At 52.2% G+C, this 17951-nt stretch overlaps 1 protein-coding gene across 2 annotated transcripts; it reads right to left on the reverse strand.

The window, feature by feature from the left end:
* Positions 1 to 1223: 1223 nt before the first annotated feature.
* Positions 1224 to 15198, reverse strand: THEMIS2 (thymocyte selection associated family member 2). Of its 2 annotated transcripts, XM_060624728.3 has the most exons (6): positions 14893 to 15195; positions 12582 to 12722; positions 9674 to 10084; positions 4654 to 5720; positions 2281 to 2437; positions 1224 to 1849 (listed from the first exon to the last, which is right to left on the reverse strand). In XM_060624728.3, exons 1-6 carry the CDS (start codon positions 14984 to 14986, stop codon positions 1794 to 1796), a joined length of 1926 nt encoding a protein of 641 aa, XP_060480711.1. In that variant the 5' UTR covers positions 14987 to 15195; the 3' UTR covers positions 1224 to 1793. The 2 variants fall into 2 exon arrangements, with proteins under 2 accessions (XP_060480711.1, XP_060480713.1); XM_060624730.3 differs by lacking the exon at positions 4654 to 5720 and having other exon boundaries at positions 14893 to 15198.
* Between the last annotated feature and the right edge of the window lie 2753 nt (positions 15199 to 17951).

Raw genomic sequence — 17951 nt, forward strand, 5'->3', positions numbered from 1 at the left:
TTGGTCTCTGCATAGAGCCAGGTTTGTATCTGTTCCCTTATCTCTGTTACACTGGATGGTGAGGCTCGCCAACCGATCAGTACACGTTGTCTCCAGAGTCTAAGAGCTTAGTATATTTCAAATATTGAGATGAATTCTGTGATTAGGGGACAGTGGGAATAGGGAAAGAACATAGGTTTTAGAGGGGCGCCTGGATGGCTCAGTTGGTTAATCATCTGACTCTTGGTTTTGGCTCAGGTCATGATCTCATGGTTTGTGAATTTGAGCCCTGCATCAGGCTCTGTACTGACAGCATGGAGCCTGCTTGGATTCTCTCTGTCCCTCTTCTGCTCATGCATACTCTCTCTCTCTCTCCCTCTCTCTCTCTCTCTCTCTCAAAATAAACATTTAAAAAAAGAACATAGGTTTTAGAGACAGGTACAGTTATGTGATCTGGGTCAACAATAAGGATAATTAACATTCTTACTGAGTATTTATTATGTCCCAGGCACTGCACTATATACTTTACCAAGGGGCACCCAGCTTGCTCAGTCAGTTAAGCAACCAACTCTTGATTTTGGCCGAGGTCATTATCTCACGGTTCATGGGTTCGAGCCCTGCATCAGGCTCTGTGCTATGAGCACAGAGCCTGCTTGGGATTCTCTCTCTCAAAATAAATAAACTTTAAAAAAAAAAAAAAAAACTTTACCAAGATTACTTCATTTAATCCTTAAAACAATTGGGGCGCCTGGGTGGCTCAGTCGGTTAAGCGTCCGACTTTGGCTCAGGTCATGATCTCGCGGTCCGTGAGTTCGAGCCCCACGTCAGGCTCTGTGCTGACAGCTCAGAGCCTGGAGCCTGTTTCAGATTCTGTGTCTCCCTCTTTCTCTGACCCTCCCCTGTTCGTGCTCCCTCCCTCTCTGTCTCAAAAATAAATAAACGTTAAAAAAAAAAAATTAAAAAAAAAAAATTTTGTGAGGTAGAAAACTATTAGTTTCATTTTACATATGAAGAAACTGAAGCTTAGGGAGGTTAAAATAACTTGCCCATAGTCACGGCTGATAGCTGGTGAGCTGGGGTCCTAACTCAGCTCATGACTAGTCTGCTTCCTAAAGCACCTGACCACTCAAACTTGTATTCTGATCTTTAAAATCGGGCCGGTGTCTATCTTAGAGAGTTAAGGATTTAGATCATGTTTATAAAGGGTCTGGCACACGACTTAACTAAATGATACCTGTTAACCATTTTTCCAGAAGCCCAGATGTCATCTTTATTCAATGGTTTTCGAGTGAAAAAATCTTGGATAGTCACCTGCAGCTCTCATGTGCTGTGTACTGCAGAGATGAGAGGCTCCTGGTCTCTCGGGGGATTAGAATTGGGTGGGGGAAGAGGAGAAAGAGTGGGCCAACAACGAGGGGGTGGCAAACATAACAAAAGGCTCTTGGTGCGGTGTGGTCAGGATTGAGTCCCCTTTACCAAGAGGCAGGAAACACTGTGCCACCGCCGCCCAGTGTTCTCTGATTACTTTCTGCACCAACCAGTGAGGCCACTGGTGCTGGGGACTCAGGATTGAGTAGAACCCAGTTGGCTCCTCTGGGTACCAAAACTCTGAGGCTGAGGGAGTGCAAGGTGCCAGGAGCCTAGAACCGGAGGGAAGCTGGTACAATGTCCATCCCTTTACAGATCAGGCCCCCAGAGTCCTTTGCCGTCCGTAGTCTGATTTCAGTGAGATCCTGTCCACGGTCTTGTAATGGTTGGCTGGTATCTCAGATTCCCTGAGAAGCAGCAGTTAAGAAGCAGGGCTCCTCCGGCATCTACAGGGTATTCTGAAATTGTCCAAGTACTTCTTCATAATCATGTTCGTCATCATCTGCAGAAGAGTTCAAGTCAGTGACGATCTTTGGCCTTAAGCGGGTTCCTTCCCCTTTTTAGGGCACTGGACAGGGAAGGAGTTGGTGTGGATGCTCTGAGGTCCTTGCTAGACCAGGAACTACAATTTATTCTTTCTGAATACTGTGTAAATACTCCCCCTGCATGCCTTGGGGAGGGTAGTATGTTTGAGGATGAACTCATTTTCCTTGCCAGGACTTGAGCCCCTGAGAGGGGGACAGTAGAGACACCCCACCCCACCCCCAGCCTCAGCCCACCCCTTAGAAGCCTGTCTGTCTGGCTGGGACTGAGGAAAGGCCTGCTCATGCGCAGGGAAGGCCAACACCAGCAGAGGTGAGAGCAGCAGCAGAGGAGCAGAGTAGGGAGGGGAGAAGCAAGGACACGGCTGAGCAGGAGCTGGCAGGGACTCACCTGGAGCCTTCGTGTTGGACTTAGTGGCCCTGAGGCCCTTCTTGTGGGCAGAAACCTTGCTGTATGTATCTGAGCTGTTCTTGGCACTCTGTGGCAGTGTCTTCATCCTGGGTTTGAGGAGCAGGGGGCATTGCTGCAGTTCTAAGACTTGAGAAGACTAAGTGGGAGAAAAAGCAGAAGTCAGCAGGGTCCATGACATGTAATTCCCTTCAAATGTCACTTCCTCTGCTCCCTTCGATTTCCTTTTCAGGGTAGGGCTTCTCGGGACCCCAAGCGTCTTTGCTGCTAGCATATCTGAACTGTTCTTAGGCAGAGGAGACAGGCCAGGATGAGAGATGAAGGGTTGGGGGCTAGAGATAGGGTGCGCTGAGTGTCCCTACAGAGAGGATTCACATCTGCTGAAGGGTGAGGGGTGGGGGGGGGGGGGGGGACAAGCACAAAATCTCAGGACAGATGCCAGAGCTGAGAGCGGTCCCAGAAGAGGGCTTTTGTGGGACTCCTACCTTATGCCATATGCATACCTGCTCATTTATCCTCAGGTGACCCTCTGAATAGCTGTTTGAATTCCCCATGAACATATGAGGGAAACAGGCTCAGAGAGAGTGTACCATGTCAGACCTCAGGATCGCAAGCTGAGCCAAGGTTCAGACCCAGAACCATGTCCGTGGCTTCTAAAGCTGGTGCTCCTCCCAGCACACCGTGCTTTGGAGAGCAAACAGTATAGGGCCCCCTCATTAGCAGTGGGGTATACTGATGCTCAGAAAAGAAAAGTTGCAGGATCAAAGGCAGGGAGCAGGGACCGGGCCCAAAGTCGCTTCCAACAGGGGCGAAGGCTGGGACTGAGGTTTCAGTTCTTTGTACTGCGGGGTTTCCAGCACTGTCAGCAAGGCCTGTGTTTCAGACGCCCCAGGCCATTCTTTGTTCCATCAGAAAACCACCACCCTCCTCCCTCCCCTACAGATGCAAGCCTCTTGTGGGGCCGAAACTGCTCAGAATTCATCTTTCTAACTTCCTCTGCTACTCCACCACTTACCCTCACGGTACGAAATAGGAGTCTCCCCAGGTCCCAAGACAGTAACCTTATTACACTCTATAAAGTGCTTTTGATATAGATCATCTGTTATCAGCACACCACCGTAGTTAGGTGCTCGGGCTGGGTGGCCAGACCCAGTGTCAAACCCCATCCTGCCATTTGCTAGGTTGTGATCTCAGGTCAACTACTTTACCTCTCTCTCTCTCGTCTTCTCAACTGTAGAAAGAGGGGTCAGTGCCCATCTCAGAGGGATGTCATGAGAGCTATTTGGGGTCACGCGCAATATGGCGTCTGCCACCGAGTAGACACCCGGCAGGTAGCCGCTGTGAAGCCAGCATTGTGAGTGATAGTATCTCAGGTTCCCTGGTGAGAAAATGGATACTCAGAGAAGGAGTGCAAGCCACAGAGTAAACGGAACCGTAAACTTGGTCTTTCTGCTTCCGTGCCTGGTTCTTCCCCATTGTTGTGATTCCGTTTGGATCAGTTCGACACTTACTGGCAGTGCCTGCCTGCCTGGCGGAGGGTGAGGTCCCAGCCCTCACAGACCTCTCCCAACCAAGTGGAAACTAGGTGTGGTCCCGCCCACCCACGCTGTGTACAGCCCGCAGTACGAATACAGAAGAGGGAAGGCTGTCACTGCCAGAGGAAGTCTGAGCTGAGCCTTGCCCACTGAAAGGAGGAAGGACATTTCCCAGCCAAAGGACTGGAATAGTAAAGTGCTGAGGCAGGAATCCTGGCCTACTGAAGAAGCCTCAGGAATTTCTCTGTGCCTGAGCGTGGACCGGAGAAGGTGGTAGAAGATGGACCTGGGAAGGTGAGGTTGAAATCAGCTTATAAAGGACCGTGGATGCCACGTTAAGGGGTTGGCATTACCCTCTGGAAATAGGGAACCACTGAAGGTTTCAGAAGAGAGGGGGCAGAGGCCCGTCGGTGACCGGGGAAGGGCGTGGGGGGCCATTCTGACAGCTGTGGGGAGGGGTGGGAAAGGTTGCTGACGCCGCTTAGGTGGTGGATGACGACGCCTGAACAGGGGACGGCAGGGGAAGCGCAGTGAACCTGGGGGCAGGACGCTCCTGCTCCAGTTTAGGCCTCCCCCTTTTTAACTGGGACTTTGGGCAAGTCTCGGGGTCTCTGAGTCCTCAATTTCTTAACCTGCCGAATACGGATAATCCCACCAGCATCGGATTGTCAGGATCGAATAATAGCCACAAAACGTGTAAGCGTATATATAAACTGCAAGTTCTGTACAGTTGAAAGAAACGTGAAGCTGGACAAACATGGCAAGACCTGCAATGATCCCGACAGGTGCCCCCCTCCTTGGTATATTGGCATATTGGTACCTGGCTGCCTTTTCCCTTGCTGGTTTGTTTCTTCTGCCCGCGGAGGCCCTCACTTTTGGGGGGTCTTGGTGGTGGGAGTTGGCTCTCGAAGGCTGGTAACCTCCGAAGGCTGTAGTAGAAGGCATCTGCCAGCTCCTGCACTGTGGCTATAGGAAGAGGCCTGGCTGGCCGGCCCGGCCGGCCCTTAGCCTCCACAACAGTCAGGTCCAGCCACCGGGGAGGGATCTCAAAGCACATCGCAGGGTTGGAGTCAAGGCTGACCACCAAGAAGGGTTCCGTGATTTTCTCCTCCAGCCGCAGGCCCGGGAAGGAGGGCAGAGGGTCAGCAGGGTGGCTGCTGTCCTTGACTACCACCTTGACTTCACAGGGCAGTGAAAACTGGGTAGTCAGATCTTCCAGGCTGTAGCGCCGGCCATCATTCATCTCCTCCACGAAGCTACTGGAGCAGTAGAGGGGCAGCAGAATCTGGTCTTCATCTATCTGTTCATAGTCTTCCTCCTCCTCTCCAGCCTGGTCGCTCAGCCGTTGACACACCAAGACATCTATGTCTCTGCCTTCAGCGCCGTGGGCCTGGCCACACCTCAACACCTCCAGCCTGTCACCCACAGCCAGGGAAGTGAACCCAGGGCTCTCTACCCCATCGCCCTCGTAGTCCTTTGTGGCCACTACCCGGAGCGGCTGGCCTGGCCGGAGAGCGCCCAGGAGGTCATAGGCCGTGGAGAACTCTCTTGGCCGCCGCCGCAGCTTGCCCTGGTAAGCCCCAGAGACCATGAAGTGTCTGGGCGCCTTCCGGCCCTTAGTCGAGACCAGGACCCGCCAGGGCGGTGAGGCCAGGCCATGGATGCAGAGCCTCTGGCCTTTCTGTAGGGACGCTACCCACGGGCTGAGGAAGATAGGGGGCCCCTCTGGAACTTCCAGGATCTCTGTCGTCAGAGGGAAGGGCCCCCCCCGGGCCAGGGCCTCACTCAGCAGCAGCGGTTGGATGAAGTGGATGTGTTGAGAGGAGGCCGTGACGTCTTCCACGTCGACCTCCAGGGTGGAGGGGATCTTGACAATGGTTCTGCGCACTGTGGAAAGGGCAATTTCAGCTCAGGGGTGCTTCACACACCAGCCCAGTGGTGCCCCTCCACCCCCAGCAAAATGTCTGGGCTGGCTGACCTCTTTCCTGTTCTTTTCTGCCAGCATTTCCCCGTGGTATTCGACTCCTTGCTCACTCTTTTCTTTCAATCTCTTTTCAAAAGCTATCATAGAAATTTTTACACATTTGTAAAAGTAGAATAGCATAGTGAACCCCCCATCGCCCGGCATCAATATTTAATTCACAGCCCATCTTCTTTCATTCACACCCTATCTATTCCCCTCCGCTAGATTATTTTGAATCAGAATAATCGCATCGTGCCATCTATGACCTTTCAGTGTGTATCTCCAAAAGAAGAGGTGAAGCTAAAAACCACCATGCCACTACCACATCTAGATGATAATTACTTGATAATTCATCAGTAGCATCGAATATCCAATGAGTTCAGCCACTTTTTAAATTTTAATTGCATTTTTTAAAGTTTAAATGCCAGTTAACGACCTTGGCAACTTGTTTACTCCCTGGGCATTGATTAGCACCAGGTTTATAAACTCAAGGGGTGCCCTCTAAGAGTCGGGAAACTGGCTCATCCCCTGTGTCTGAGCCGCACCGCGCGGAAGACGGAGGAGGGAATATTCTCGTCTTCCAGACGGTGACACTGAAGCTTAGGCGGTGACTTGCCTCAGGTCACGGTGTCGGGAGTTTTTTTTGCTCTGTGCCAGTCGAGCTAATTTACTGTCATTTCCCACAATATTCCAGGGCTCCCTGGGAAAGGGAGAACTTCCTGGAGAGGAAATGTGCAAGAGTCCGGAGCATCTTATACGAGGAAGCAAGAAAAACCAATTTGAGACGATGCAGGTGTGTGTCAAAAGGATCCAGGAGCCAAACTACAAAGGCTCTCGCGGGCCAAAGCCGAGATAATGTGAGCATCCGTGAATAATTCCAAGGGGTTGGAACCCTGAACATTTTCATCCATGAGTTCATAATGATGACTTAAAAACAAAACAAAACACCTGAATAATCATCCTTGAAGAATGCTAGGGAGCCAGCTCATTTTACAAACTAGTAAACAAAGTATAGGCCATTTCTTAGGTTGTTCTCCAGGCAGGCTGGAGGCGGCGTGGAGAGCAGGGCTGGTGAAACAGGCAGAACGTGGCCAGGTGGGCCAGGGCAGAGGTAGAATGGTGCCCTGGGACCTCGACGTACATAAACACAATGCCTCTATTGCACAAACTAACTGAAGAGTTGGGTGGGAGCTCTTTCTAGCAGTTTCCTAATAGATGAAGGATTAAGATCAGTATTGCAGTTCCTCAGGAAGTCATGGACCTAGGCAGGCATCGGCGGCAGCCACTCACATCACAAATGCTGGCCCCTCTGTTGTATTTGACCTACACCACACGGCAAGGTCGGTGGTGCAACTTTGGTTGGTGACACAGAGCCAGGTGGGGACTCCTTGCCCCACAGCAATGAGAACCTGCCTCTTGTGTCTGGTCAAGCCTCTAAGTGCCTGTTTACAGCTGTGCAGAAAAGAGCCAACAGCTGGCCTGAGGCTTCTATCCCTAGAAAAGCCTGCCTGCAAGGTTGGTCGTTGGCTGGCATCTGGGAACATGGTTTATTTAGCAAGTGTTCGCACCATCCTCTAACTGGTGAGGGTGGTTTCCTGTCCTCAGACTGTACAACCTGTTATGCTGAGCATCTGTTTTCTATCTGGAAGTCTAGAATTTTGGTACGCGCTGAGCAGGGGGTACCTATGTGACCAGCCCCCGATAAAAACCTCGGGCCTCGAGTCTGATGACCTTCCCTGGTAGACAGTGCCGTACATGTGTCGTCACAATTCAGTGCTGAAGGGATTCAGCGTGTCCTGTGTGACTCCATCGGGACAGGACTCTGTGTCCTTTCATTATAGTAGATCATGGCTGCGAGTACAACTATATGTCAAGTGCCATGAGGCCTCCCGGCAGGCCATCGAACCTGGGGGCGGCCAAGGGCTCAACACGACAGGAAATACAGGAGACAGAGAAGCATCCTGGCACCATCACGAGGATCCTGGCAACAAAATCTAAAATGTGAGCGACGCTACAGGACAAAGGGCTTACTCCTGTCAACAGATAAATTATAAGAAAAATAAGAAAGGTGACCCTATAGATTAATAGAGATTTAAAAGAGCTAACAATCAACAGCAAGGTTGGGAATCTTCTCCGGATCCCGTTGTGAAGAAATTGTAAAAATATATATATACATATATGAGACAGTAGAGGAAATTCAAACACCAAGTAGTGGTATTAGGAGTTACTGTGAACTTTTTTAGTGTGATGATGGTATTATTTGTTTAAAAAAATTATTTTTAAAAGAGACACACGGGGGGTGCCTGGGTGGCTCAGTCGGTTGAGCGTCCGACTTCGGCTCTGGTCATGATCTCGCGGTCCGGTCCATGAGTTGAGCCCCACCTCGGGCTCTGTGCTGACAGCTCAGAGCCTGGAGCCTGCTTCAGGTTCTGTCTCCCTCTCTGTGCCCCTCCACCACTCATGCTCTCTCTCTCTCTCTCTCTCTCTCTCTCTCTCAAAAAAATAAACTTAAGGGGCGCCTGGGTGGCTCAGTCGGTTGGGCGTCTGACTTCGGCTCAGGTCATGATCTCGCACTCCATGAGTTCAAGCCCCGCATCAGGCTCTGTGCTGACAGCTCGGAGCCTGGAGCCTGCTTCAGATTCTGTGTCTCCCTCTCTTTCTCTGCCTCTCCCCTGCTCATGCTCTGTCTCTCTCTGTCTCAAAAATAAATAAAAACAATAAAAAAAATTTTTTAATAAAATAAACATAAAAATATATAAAAATAAAAAAAAATAAAAGAGACACACTGGAGTATTTATAAAAAAAAATGACAGGAGGGGCGCCTGGGTAGCTCAGTTGGTTAAGCGGCTCAGGTCATGATTTCCAGGGTCGTGAGATCAAGCCCCATGTTGGCTTTGCGCTGACAACACGCAGAGCCTACTAAGGATTCTCTGTCCCTTCCCTGCTTGTGCTCTGTCTCTCTCTCTCTCTCTCTCTCGTAAAATAAGTAAATAAACATGAAAAAAAAAAAATTAAGATTTAAAAAAAAGAAATAGAATTCATGGGGTTTGTTTTGAAATAATCAGGTGTGTGGTGGAGAGAGATGAAATGGGAGAAATGGGTCATAAGTTGATAGTTGTGACGTCAGGTGATGGGGTCAAGGAGGTGTGTTACATTACCCCCTCCTCGTATATGTATGTTGTACATTCTCCCCTAATAAAGTAGTTTTCAAAGATTTTTTAAAAATCAAAATAAAGAATCCCCACTTGGCTCTGTAGTGCACCAGCAACCCTGACCAACTGCTCCCTAGGTAACCTCAGACTCTGTCCTCCAGGGAAGAGGCCCCAGGGCACCCCTTCCCCCTCTGCTCCAGCTCGGCCTCCGCTCTGGCAGACCTGGCCAGGTTCTGCCTCTGCTTCACCAGCCCCGCGCTGCACCTGCCTCCAGCCTGTCCTGCAAAATAGCCTATGAAACAGCTGGGGATTCACCCAGTGCCCTTATCTCCCGGACAGAAGGGCCATCAGGAACAATCCTATTCTCCCCAGTGGCGGGAAAATCTGCGTCTCCTGAACAAATGGTCCAGGTTTCACTCTGTAACACTGTTGCTTTGTCCTAGTTGCTGGCAAGCTCACAGTCCAACTTTTGCCGAATTTTATAAAAGTAAGAAGAGTGGGACCTCACTCTTAATTTCCTTCATCTTCCTGTCTCCTTTTACACCTAACTTCCCACTGTTGGGGAATCTTCATTCTTTTATATTGTATGTTCTGGGCAAGCCACCTGGGGAAATCCCTAGCCAACCACAGGGATCAGGGAGGTGGGGCACGTCCCATCTCAGCAGCTTCCCAGGGCCCCGTCTCTCGCCCCACCAGGCCTCCCCCCAGCTGCCCGGGCAACTCACTGTGCATGATGGCTTGGACCTCATACTGGGGCCTCAGGATCAGGGAGTGCCAGGGGAGGGTGGGGCAGGTGAAGAGGAGGTCCTTCAGGGCTGAGTCCTGCAGAGCCTGGAGCAGGGGCCGAGGGGCACCGGGCTCCCATTCCCAGAAGGGCCCCTTCTGGGACAGGGGCAGGTGCAGAACGAACTGCTGGGCTTCAGTGTCTAGCACACAGCGGGCGTAGTTGGCCCCGTGGTGTATTTCCACAGCCTCAAGCAGGAGGGGCTGGTCCTCAGGCACCACCCTGGCCTCTGTGGTGATTCTGTGGGTCGACATGAAGCAAATGGGCAGCTTCTTGGAGTGCTGGGTTGCAGCAGACAGCAGCTCGTTCAGGGTTCCGTAGCTCTGGGGGCCGGTGAGGGGGCTGAAGTGGCCTGTGGGGCACAGCAGAGGGTGTCAAGGTGGGACAGGCCTTTGATGGGCGCAGGGCCACACACACCAGGCCCCGGTCTTCCCCAGAGAACCCAGTCAGAGTCCCCTGAACGCAAGCACCAAGCATCTGGACATCCAGGCTGCAGGGCGAGGGACAAGAGGCAGCAACTGGCCATGTATGAAGGGACAGTGAAGGGTAGAGATGGGGACAGTTCCTTCTTACACAGACAGGCAAGAACTCGGAGGGATTGGCACCAGAGACAGAACAGGAATGTGTTTCTCAAAAGACAAGGACAACAGCCACAATTGTCCACCTCCTGAATCGTACCTGCCTCTAACTTTGCCAACTTTGCTTCCATATTCCTGACCACTGCTCCAGTCCCCTACGTCCACCACCTGTCACCCCATGCTGCAGCAGTGACACTGTCCCTCTCTCCCAAAGTAGAAACCCAGGAGCTACTGGCCAAACGACCTCTGACCACCCTTCTTCACCTCACATCTTGTCTGCCAATTCTAGTGACCCGACTGTCCTTCCCCATCTACTCCTTCCCCGGACCCCATCCACTCTCCTGCCACCGGACCGGCCTAAAACACCCCACATCCAGACATAACATCATCTCCAGAGTTTTCCTGCCTAAAACACCCAACACAAATTGAATCAGTGCAACATCACACAAACCCGGACTGCAGGACATTCTGCATAGGTACTGATCCAGACTCTTCAAAACTGTTGATGTCGAGATAGACGCTGAAGAATTGTTCCAGCCTGAGGGCACCTGGGTGGCTCAGTAGGTTGTGTCTGACTTTGGTTCAGGCCACGATCTCCAGTTCGTGAGTTCAAGCCCTGCGTCAGGCTGTCTGCTGTCAGCACAGAGCCTGTTTCGGAACCTCAGTCCCCCTCTCTCTCTTTGCCCCTCCCCTGCTCACTCACTCTCGCACTCTCAAAAATAAATATTCAAGAAGAAGAAGAAGAAGAAGAAGAAGAAGAAGAGAAGAAAAATTGTTCCAGCCTGAAGGAGATTAAGAAATCAGTATGTGGGACTCCTGGGTGGCTCAGTCTATTAAGCGTCCGACTTCAGCTCACAGCTCATGAGTTCGAGCCCCGCGTCGGGCTCTGGGCTGACCGCTCAGAGCCTGGAGCCTGCTTCCGATTCTGTGTCTCCCTCTCTCTCTCCCCTCCCCTGCTCACACTCTGTGTCTCTTTCTCTCTCTCAAAAATAAACACTTAAAAAAATTTTTTTTAAATAAATCAGTATGTGATCTGTGTTTGGCTTCTGGATCAAGGGGAAACACTATAAAGGACATTAGGGGCTTTTGGTGAAATTTGAATAGAGTAGGTTAGACAGTAGTATTCTATCAATATTAAATTTATTGAATTTGATCATTGAACTATAGCTTTGTGAACAAATGTCCTTGTACTTAGGAGTAATATTAGTAAATATTAGGAGTAATATATTTTTTTTAATTTTTTTAATATGAAATTTATTGTCAAATTGATTTCCATACAACACCCAGTGCTCATCCCAACAGGCGCCCTCCTCCATGCCCATCATCCACTTTCCCCTCTCTCCCACCCAGTAATATTTAGATGTAAAGGGTTATCATGTCTGTATTTCACTCTCATGGTTCAGGAAAATATATATATACACATACATATATAGTAATATGTGTTAAGGTACAGCTCTGGGCCACGCCCTGTGCTGAGTACTTCCTGCATGGCAACTCTGAATCCTCACGTCAAGTCTGATTACCCTGTTAGAGAGGAGTAAGCTGAGGCACAGAGAGGTCCCAAGAACTGGCCAAGACCACAGCTATTTGCCAGCAGAGATGGGATTCCCATCCAAACTGTTAGTTTCAGCATCCAGTCCGGCCGTGGTCCACTGTGCCACACGCCTCCTGCAGCAACCAGGCTACGTAGTAACCAGATACACACTTGCTACTCCCTATAGTTACTCCCTCTGGGGATCCTTCCTCCAACTCGGGAGCCACCTCCTCCAGGAAGCCTGCACAGACCCCTGAGGCGGGCTACTTCTGCCAGGAGCCCTCTGTGAACTGGTGTCTGCTTCTACTCTTCCCCTCCTCTCACTGCCATCCTGGAAGCTCCAGGCTGCAGAAGGCTACACTCGGTCCATCCAGAGCCCCACGCCCCAGCCCCTAGCACAGGGCGTGGCACACAAGTGTCAGTAAATGTCTGGTGAGTGAATGAGCCAACACAGGGACAAGCACATGGACAAAGACCTGGAACAAAGAAAGTCCCAGCCGAGAGGCAGATGTGATCAGAGAGATGGGTGTGGAGAGGATGCAGCCACGCCGCGCTAAGGGCATTGTGGGACCACCTGGAGGACATCCCAGGCCTCGGGGCAGGGTAGTGGAGGATGTGGGAGCACATGTGCCAAACTAGAGAGGCAGGAGTGCAAGCTGGGGTCGGTGAGCCCACGGGTGTGCCCGGAGGGGCCAGTGCCCTGGGGGTGGGAGGGGGGTGGCCGAGAGCTGCCTTACCGCGGAAGGTGGGGGCGATTTCAATGGTCTGGCCGGTTCCTGGGTTCTCGCAGACCACCCTCTGGAGGCAAACCTGGGTGACCTTGATCAGGTCCCCTGTGGAGAGGCAGCACTCATTCCCAGAGATCTCGTAGATGGAGCCTGTGGAGAAACTGACTCAGTGTCCCGGTGCAGTAAGGGCCAAGTGCTGGGTGGGTTGTGCCCTGTTCTCCAACAGGCTCGGCTCTGCCACAGGTCTGTACATGTTCCAGCTGCCCGGGGCGGCCTTCCCTGTCTTTCCGTATCGAAGGGCCCCTGCTTCGGCGGTACTCAGGCAGCACGAACCCTACCTTTGCCTTCTTTTAGTGCTGGATGCACCCCTCCGCGGCACTCTTCTCTGGCCTTCTCCACCTCCCCATGCCTCCTAAACTGAGCTCACAGGCAAGGCAGGACTGATCCATCTCAGGGTCGCTGCAGCCGGCACAGGCCCAGCCTCTAAGCACGTGTTGAAGTCTTGAGCAAGGAACTAACGCAGGAAGTCCTAATCCCTACGGTACAGCTACAAAGTCAGACCCCAGAAGTTCAGTGACTGCCTGGAGGTCACACACACACCCGGCTAACAGCCACGCTGGTGCTTTCTTCTTCAGATGAGTTGTTTTTAAAGGAAGCACAGGAGAGGGGTGCCTAGGCGGCTCAGTGGTTAAGCGGCCCCTTTCAACTTAGGTCATGATCTCATGGCCCATGAGTTCAAGCCCCGCATCAGACTCTCTGCTGTCAGTGTGCAACCTGCTTGGAATCCTCTGCGCCCCCCACCCCCAACTCTCTCAAATAAATAAACATTTTAAAAAAAGCTTAAGGGTGTCTGGGTGGCTCAGTAGGTTAAGCATCTGACTTTGGCTCAGGTCACGATCTCACCATTCGTGACTTTGAATCCCGCCTCAGTGAAAACACAAGCCGCACTTCAGATGAGCCCTGCTTCTCCCCCCGACCCCCCTCCCTGCCCTTCCTGGGCACCTGGGTGGCTCCCTTGGTTGAGCTGCCGACTTTGGCTCAAGTCATGATCTCCCTGTCTGTGAGTTCTTCCGCCCCTGTAGGGCTCTGTGCTGACAGCTAGGAGCCTGGAGCCTGCTTCGGATTCTGTGTCTCCCTCTCTCTCTGTCCCCCCACCCCCACTCACGCTCTGTCTCTCAAAAATAAATAAACATTAAAAAACAGCTTTTTTTTTTTTTTTTTTTTCTCCCGCCACCTGGCCTCCTCCCTGGTTCTTCTGTCACCCGGACTTCCGCCACTTCCCGCGCCCCGGGTCGGGCAGGATGAGGAAACAGGCTTTGCGACACGCCGTGGTCAGGGGACATCGGGAGGAGCGCAAACAGCCGGAGGCGCCGGCAGGGAGCCCCCAGAGGAGGCCAGTCGGCGTCTGAACCCGCATCTGCCAGATTCCCAAGGGGACCAGGGTGTGGCGGCGGATGCTGCCCTCCCCCGGGGTGGCCTCGGAACACTTCACCGGGAGCTGCTGTGCCGTGCAGGGGACCAGAAAGAGGGAACAGATGTGGCCAGGCACCCTTGCATTAGTTTGCTTTCTAAGGAAGGACCACCCCCCCCCCCAACCAGTCGCCAAGTTCCCTCTCCCTGCACCTCCGCTGCCCCCACTCTGCCCGCGACTCCCCCCACCACCTCGGAGCAGCTGCCTCTCCCCTCCGCCGCCAGTCAACCCCGCCCCTCTCGCTCCTTCGGCTGTCACTAGTGACTGAGCCCCCGCGGTGCACCCATCCCTGGGAACCAGGTGGGCACGTGTGCAAGTTCCGCGAGGAGCAGAGAGCGGGGGAGGCTGCCGGGGGTGTGTGGGGGGGGGGGGGGGAAGCAGCCATTCAAGCCGAGAACTGAATTGCTGATCAGATCAGGCTGCAAAGCTGAGGGCCAAGGTGGGCTGGAGGGACCGAACGGAGGCGCGTAGACGGGCGTCAAGGGGGAGGAGTGGGAGGGTGCGCGGGAGGCCTGACCCGGTTCGAGCCCTGACTTTCTGCTTCCCCACCGCCAGACCTCCGCCGGTGCGCACCGCGGTTCCACCCCCACCCCGCCTGGCTCGGTTCCACCCACCCGAGTGTGTAAGGCCGGTGACTTCTCATCACCCTGCGGGGCAGTCAGCGCCCCCCCGTTCCACGAAAGCAAAAACCGAGGCCCGGAGAGGTTGGGTACACTTGGACTTGGGCAGTGGCAGCGTGGCTGGGTTTCCCGGGTTTCTGCCGCCCGGGGCGGCGCCCCTGCCCCACACCCAGCGAGAGCCGGGCAGCGGCGGGGGCGGGGGCCGGAGGGGTGCCGGCCCCTCACTCACCCTGGAAGTAGACCCCCGAGCAGACTCGCAGCACACGCGGGAGGGAGGCGGGGTCCAGGGCGCAAACGAAGTCCTGCAGGGACACCGGCTCCATGGTCCTCGCGGCTCGCTGGACGCCTCCTGAGTGGCCGCCGCTCGGCCCTGCAGCCCTGCCCTGCCCCCTGCCTGGCCCCTGTGGGCGGAGCCGCTCGGCCGCGGGGCGTGGGGACCCGGCCGGAGCCCTCCGCGGGCCTCGGCCTCCTCACCCCTGCAGTGGCCTGCGTTCCTGCGTCTCACACTGGGGGCGCGACGTCGAAAGTGCAGATCAGGCCTGACACCTGGAGGCTCCGACTAAAGGACAGCTGGTTCCCACGCCCCGCTTCCCCATCCCCCCGCCCCGTTGTCTGTGATGTATCCCACGGTGGAGGGGGGAGGGGGGAAGATGGAGAAGCCCCCGACGCCCCCGCCCCCACCTACCCGCGCCGCCCTCCCAGTTAGAAGGAGGAAATGTGGCCAGCCTGCTGCAGTTCTGGGTTTCTTTCCTTTTTTTTTTTTTTTTTTTAATTTTTCTTACATTTTATTTATTTTTGAGAGAGAAAGAGAGCACAAGTGGAGGAGGGGCAGAGAGAAGGAGACATAGCATCTGAACCGGCTCCAGGCTCCGAGCTGGCAGCACAGAGACTGATGTGGGGCTTGAACTCACGAACCCTGAGATCATGACCAGAGCCAGTCAGTTGCTTAACCGACTGAGCCACCCAGGCGCCCCAGTTCTGGGTTTCTCAGGAGAGGCGCAGCCCTGCCCTTTGGGTCTAAGGAGAAAGATACAGTGTCAGTTTCCCTGGACTCCTGTCGGGGACACTCACGGCTTCCCTTCACTGGTGGGAAACTCACCACCTTTCCAAGGCACTCATACCCCCCCTAACATTACAGTTAAAAATTCTTCCTTGAGGGGCGCCTGGGTGGCTCAATTGGTTGAACGTCTGACGTCAGCTCAGGTCATGATCTCACGGTTCATGGGTTCGAGCCCCGCATCAGAGCCTGCAGCCTACTTCGGGTTCTGTGTCTCCCTCTCTTTCTGCCCCTCCCCGACTTGCACTCTGTCTCTGTCTCTCAAAGATAAATAAATGTTAAAAAAAAAAAATTCTTCCTTGGGCTAGAGAGAAATCTGCTTAGGAGAGAGCCCACTTGCTTGGTATATATAACTTTAAGCGAATCACCGACTTCTGAGTTTCAGTTTCCTCATCTGTAAAATAGAGGAAAGAATCTTTTCTTAGCTGGTGGTACAGGTTAAATGAGATCATTTAGATACCGTGCAAAATACTTTGTGTGTGTGTGTGTGTGTGTGTGTGTGCTGAAACTGGAGAGCAAACTAGACTTTATTTCACTTTTTGTTGCTATAAAATAGCAGACTTCTAATAAGAAATAATAAAAGTTTATGGGGCGCCTGGGTGGTTCAGTGGGTTAAACATGTGACTCTTGATTTCAGCTTAGGTCATGAATTCACTTTGTGAGTTCCCCAGGCAACAGGCTCTAGGCTGAGAGCACAGAGCCTGCTTGGGATTCTCTCTTTCTCCTTCTCTCTCTCTCTCTCTCTCTGCCCCTCCCCCACTCGCTTTCGCCCTGTCTCAAATATAAATAAATAAATTTTAAAAAAAGGGAAATTGGGGCCTCCCTCTGGGGGCTCAGTCTGTGCTGACAGCTCAGAGCCCAGGGCCTGCTTCGGATTCAGTGTCTCTCTCTCTCTCTCTCTCTCTCTCTGCCCCTCCCCTGCTCGCACTCTCTCTCTCAAAAACAAATAAAATTTAAAAAATTAAAAGAAAAAGAGAAAGAGAAAGAAAAAAGAAATAATAACAGTTTACAATAAAAGGTGTAGGGGCGTTTGGCTGGCTCAGTCGGAGGAGCTTGTGACTCTTGGTCTCTGGGTGGTGAGCTGGAGCGCCATGTAGGGTGCGGGATCACTTAAATAAATAAAACTTCCAAAACAAACAAATAGCATACAAGGAATAAACCCTAATTATTCTTTCCCACTATCCAAATATACTTGCTATTAACCCTTTGCTGTGTTTCTACTCTATTGTTTGTGTGCAGGTTTTTAAAAAAATCTTTGTAATTTACACTAAAGTGGAAAAAAAAATAGATTTCCCATATATCCCTCAGCCAGTTTTAAATTCCCCTAATGTTACCACTTCACATTACCAAGGTGCATCTGTCAAAACTAAGAAACCACCATTGCCACACTAATGTTAACAAAATCGTAGGCTGTGTTTGGATTTTATCTGCCTTTTCTCCAATGTCTTCTTTCTGTTCCAGAATCGCATCCTGTCTGTGACGCTTTCTCAACCTTTCCTTGTTGTTCTTGCAACCTTGTCAGTCTTGAGGAGAACTGGTGGAGTATTTTGTCGAATGTCCCTTAGTTGTTTTTTTTTTTTTTTTAACGTTTATTTATTTTTGAGACAGAGAGAGACAGAGCATGAACGGGGGAGGGGCAGAGAGAGAGGGAGACACAGAATCCAAAGCAGGCTCCAGGCTCTGAGCCGTCGGCACTGAGCCCGACGCGGGGCTCGAACTCACAGACTGCTAGATCGTGACCTGAGCCGAAGTCAGACGCTTAACCGACTGAGCCACCCAGGCGCCCCTGTCCCTCAGTTTTTTGGTTGTTTGGTTTTTTTCCTGATGTTTTCCTCATGACTAGACTGGGGTTATGGGTTTGTGGGGAGGATACTACCAAGGTGAAAAACTCTTCTTATCACAGCCTCTGGGGGGTGCGGACACATGACAAGCGCACAGGACTTTTCACTGTGACGTTAACCTCAACGGCTTAGTGAAGGCGGTGTTTCCAGGTTTCTCCACTATAAAGTTGCTATTTTCCCCTCTCCATACTCTGTTCTTTGGAAACATGTCGCTAAGCGAAGCGCAGCCCACCCTCAGGGGAAGCGAAGCCCCGCTTCCCAGAGCAAGGAACATCCAAATAAATGACTTGGGATTCCTCTGTCAGAAAGATATGTCCCTTCACCCCAATTAATTAATTATTCAATTATGTATGTCAGTATGGACCCATGGATATTTATACTTTGACTTCT

The sequence above is a fragment of the Panthera onca genome, chromosome C1, assembly GCF_046562875.1.
Source record: "Panthera onca isolate mPanOnc1 chromosome C1, mPanOnc1 haplotype 2, whole genome shotgun sequence".
NCBI classification, from domain to species: domain Eukaryota; kingdom Metazoa; phylum Chordata; class Mammalia; order Carnivora; family Felidae; genus Panthera; species Panthera onca.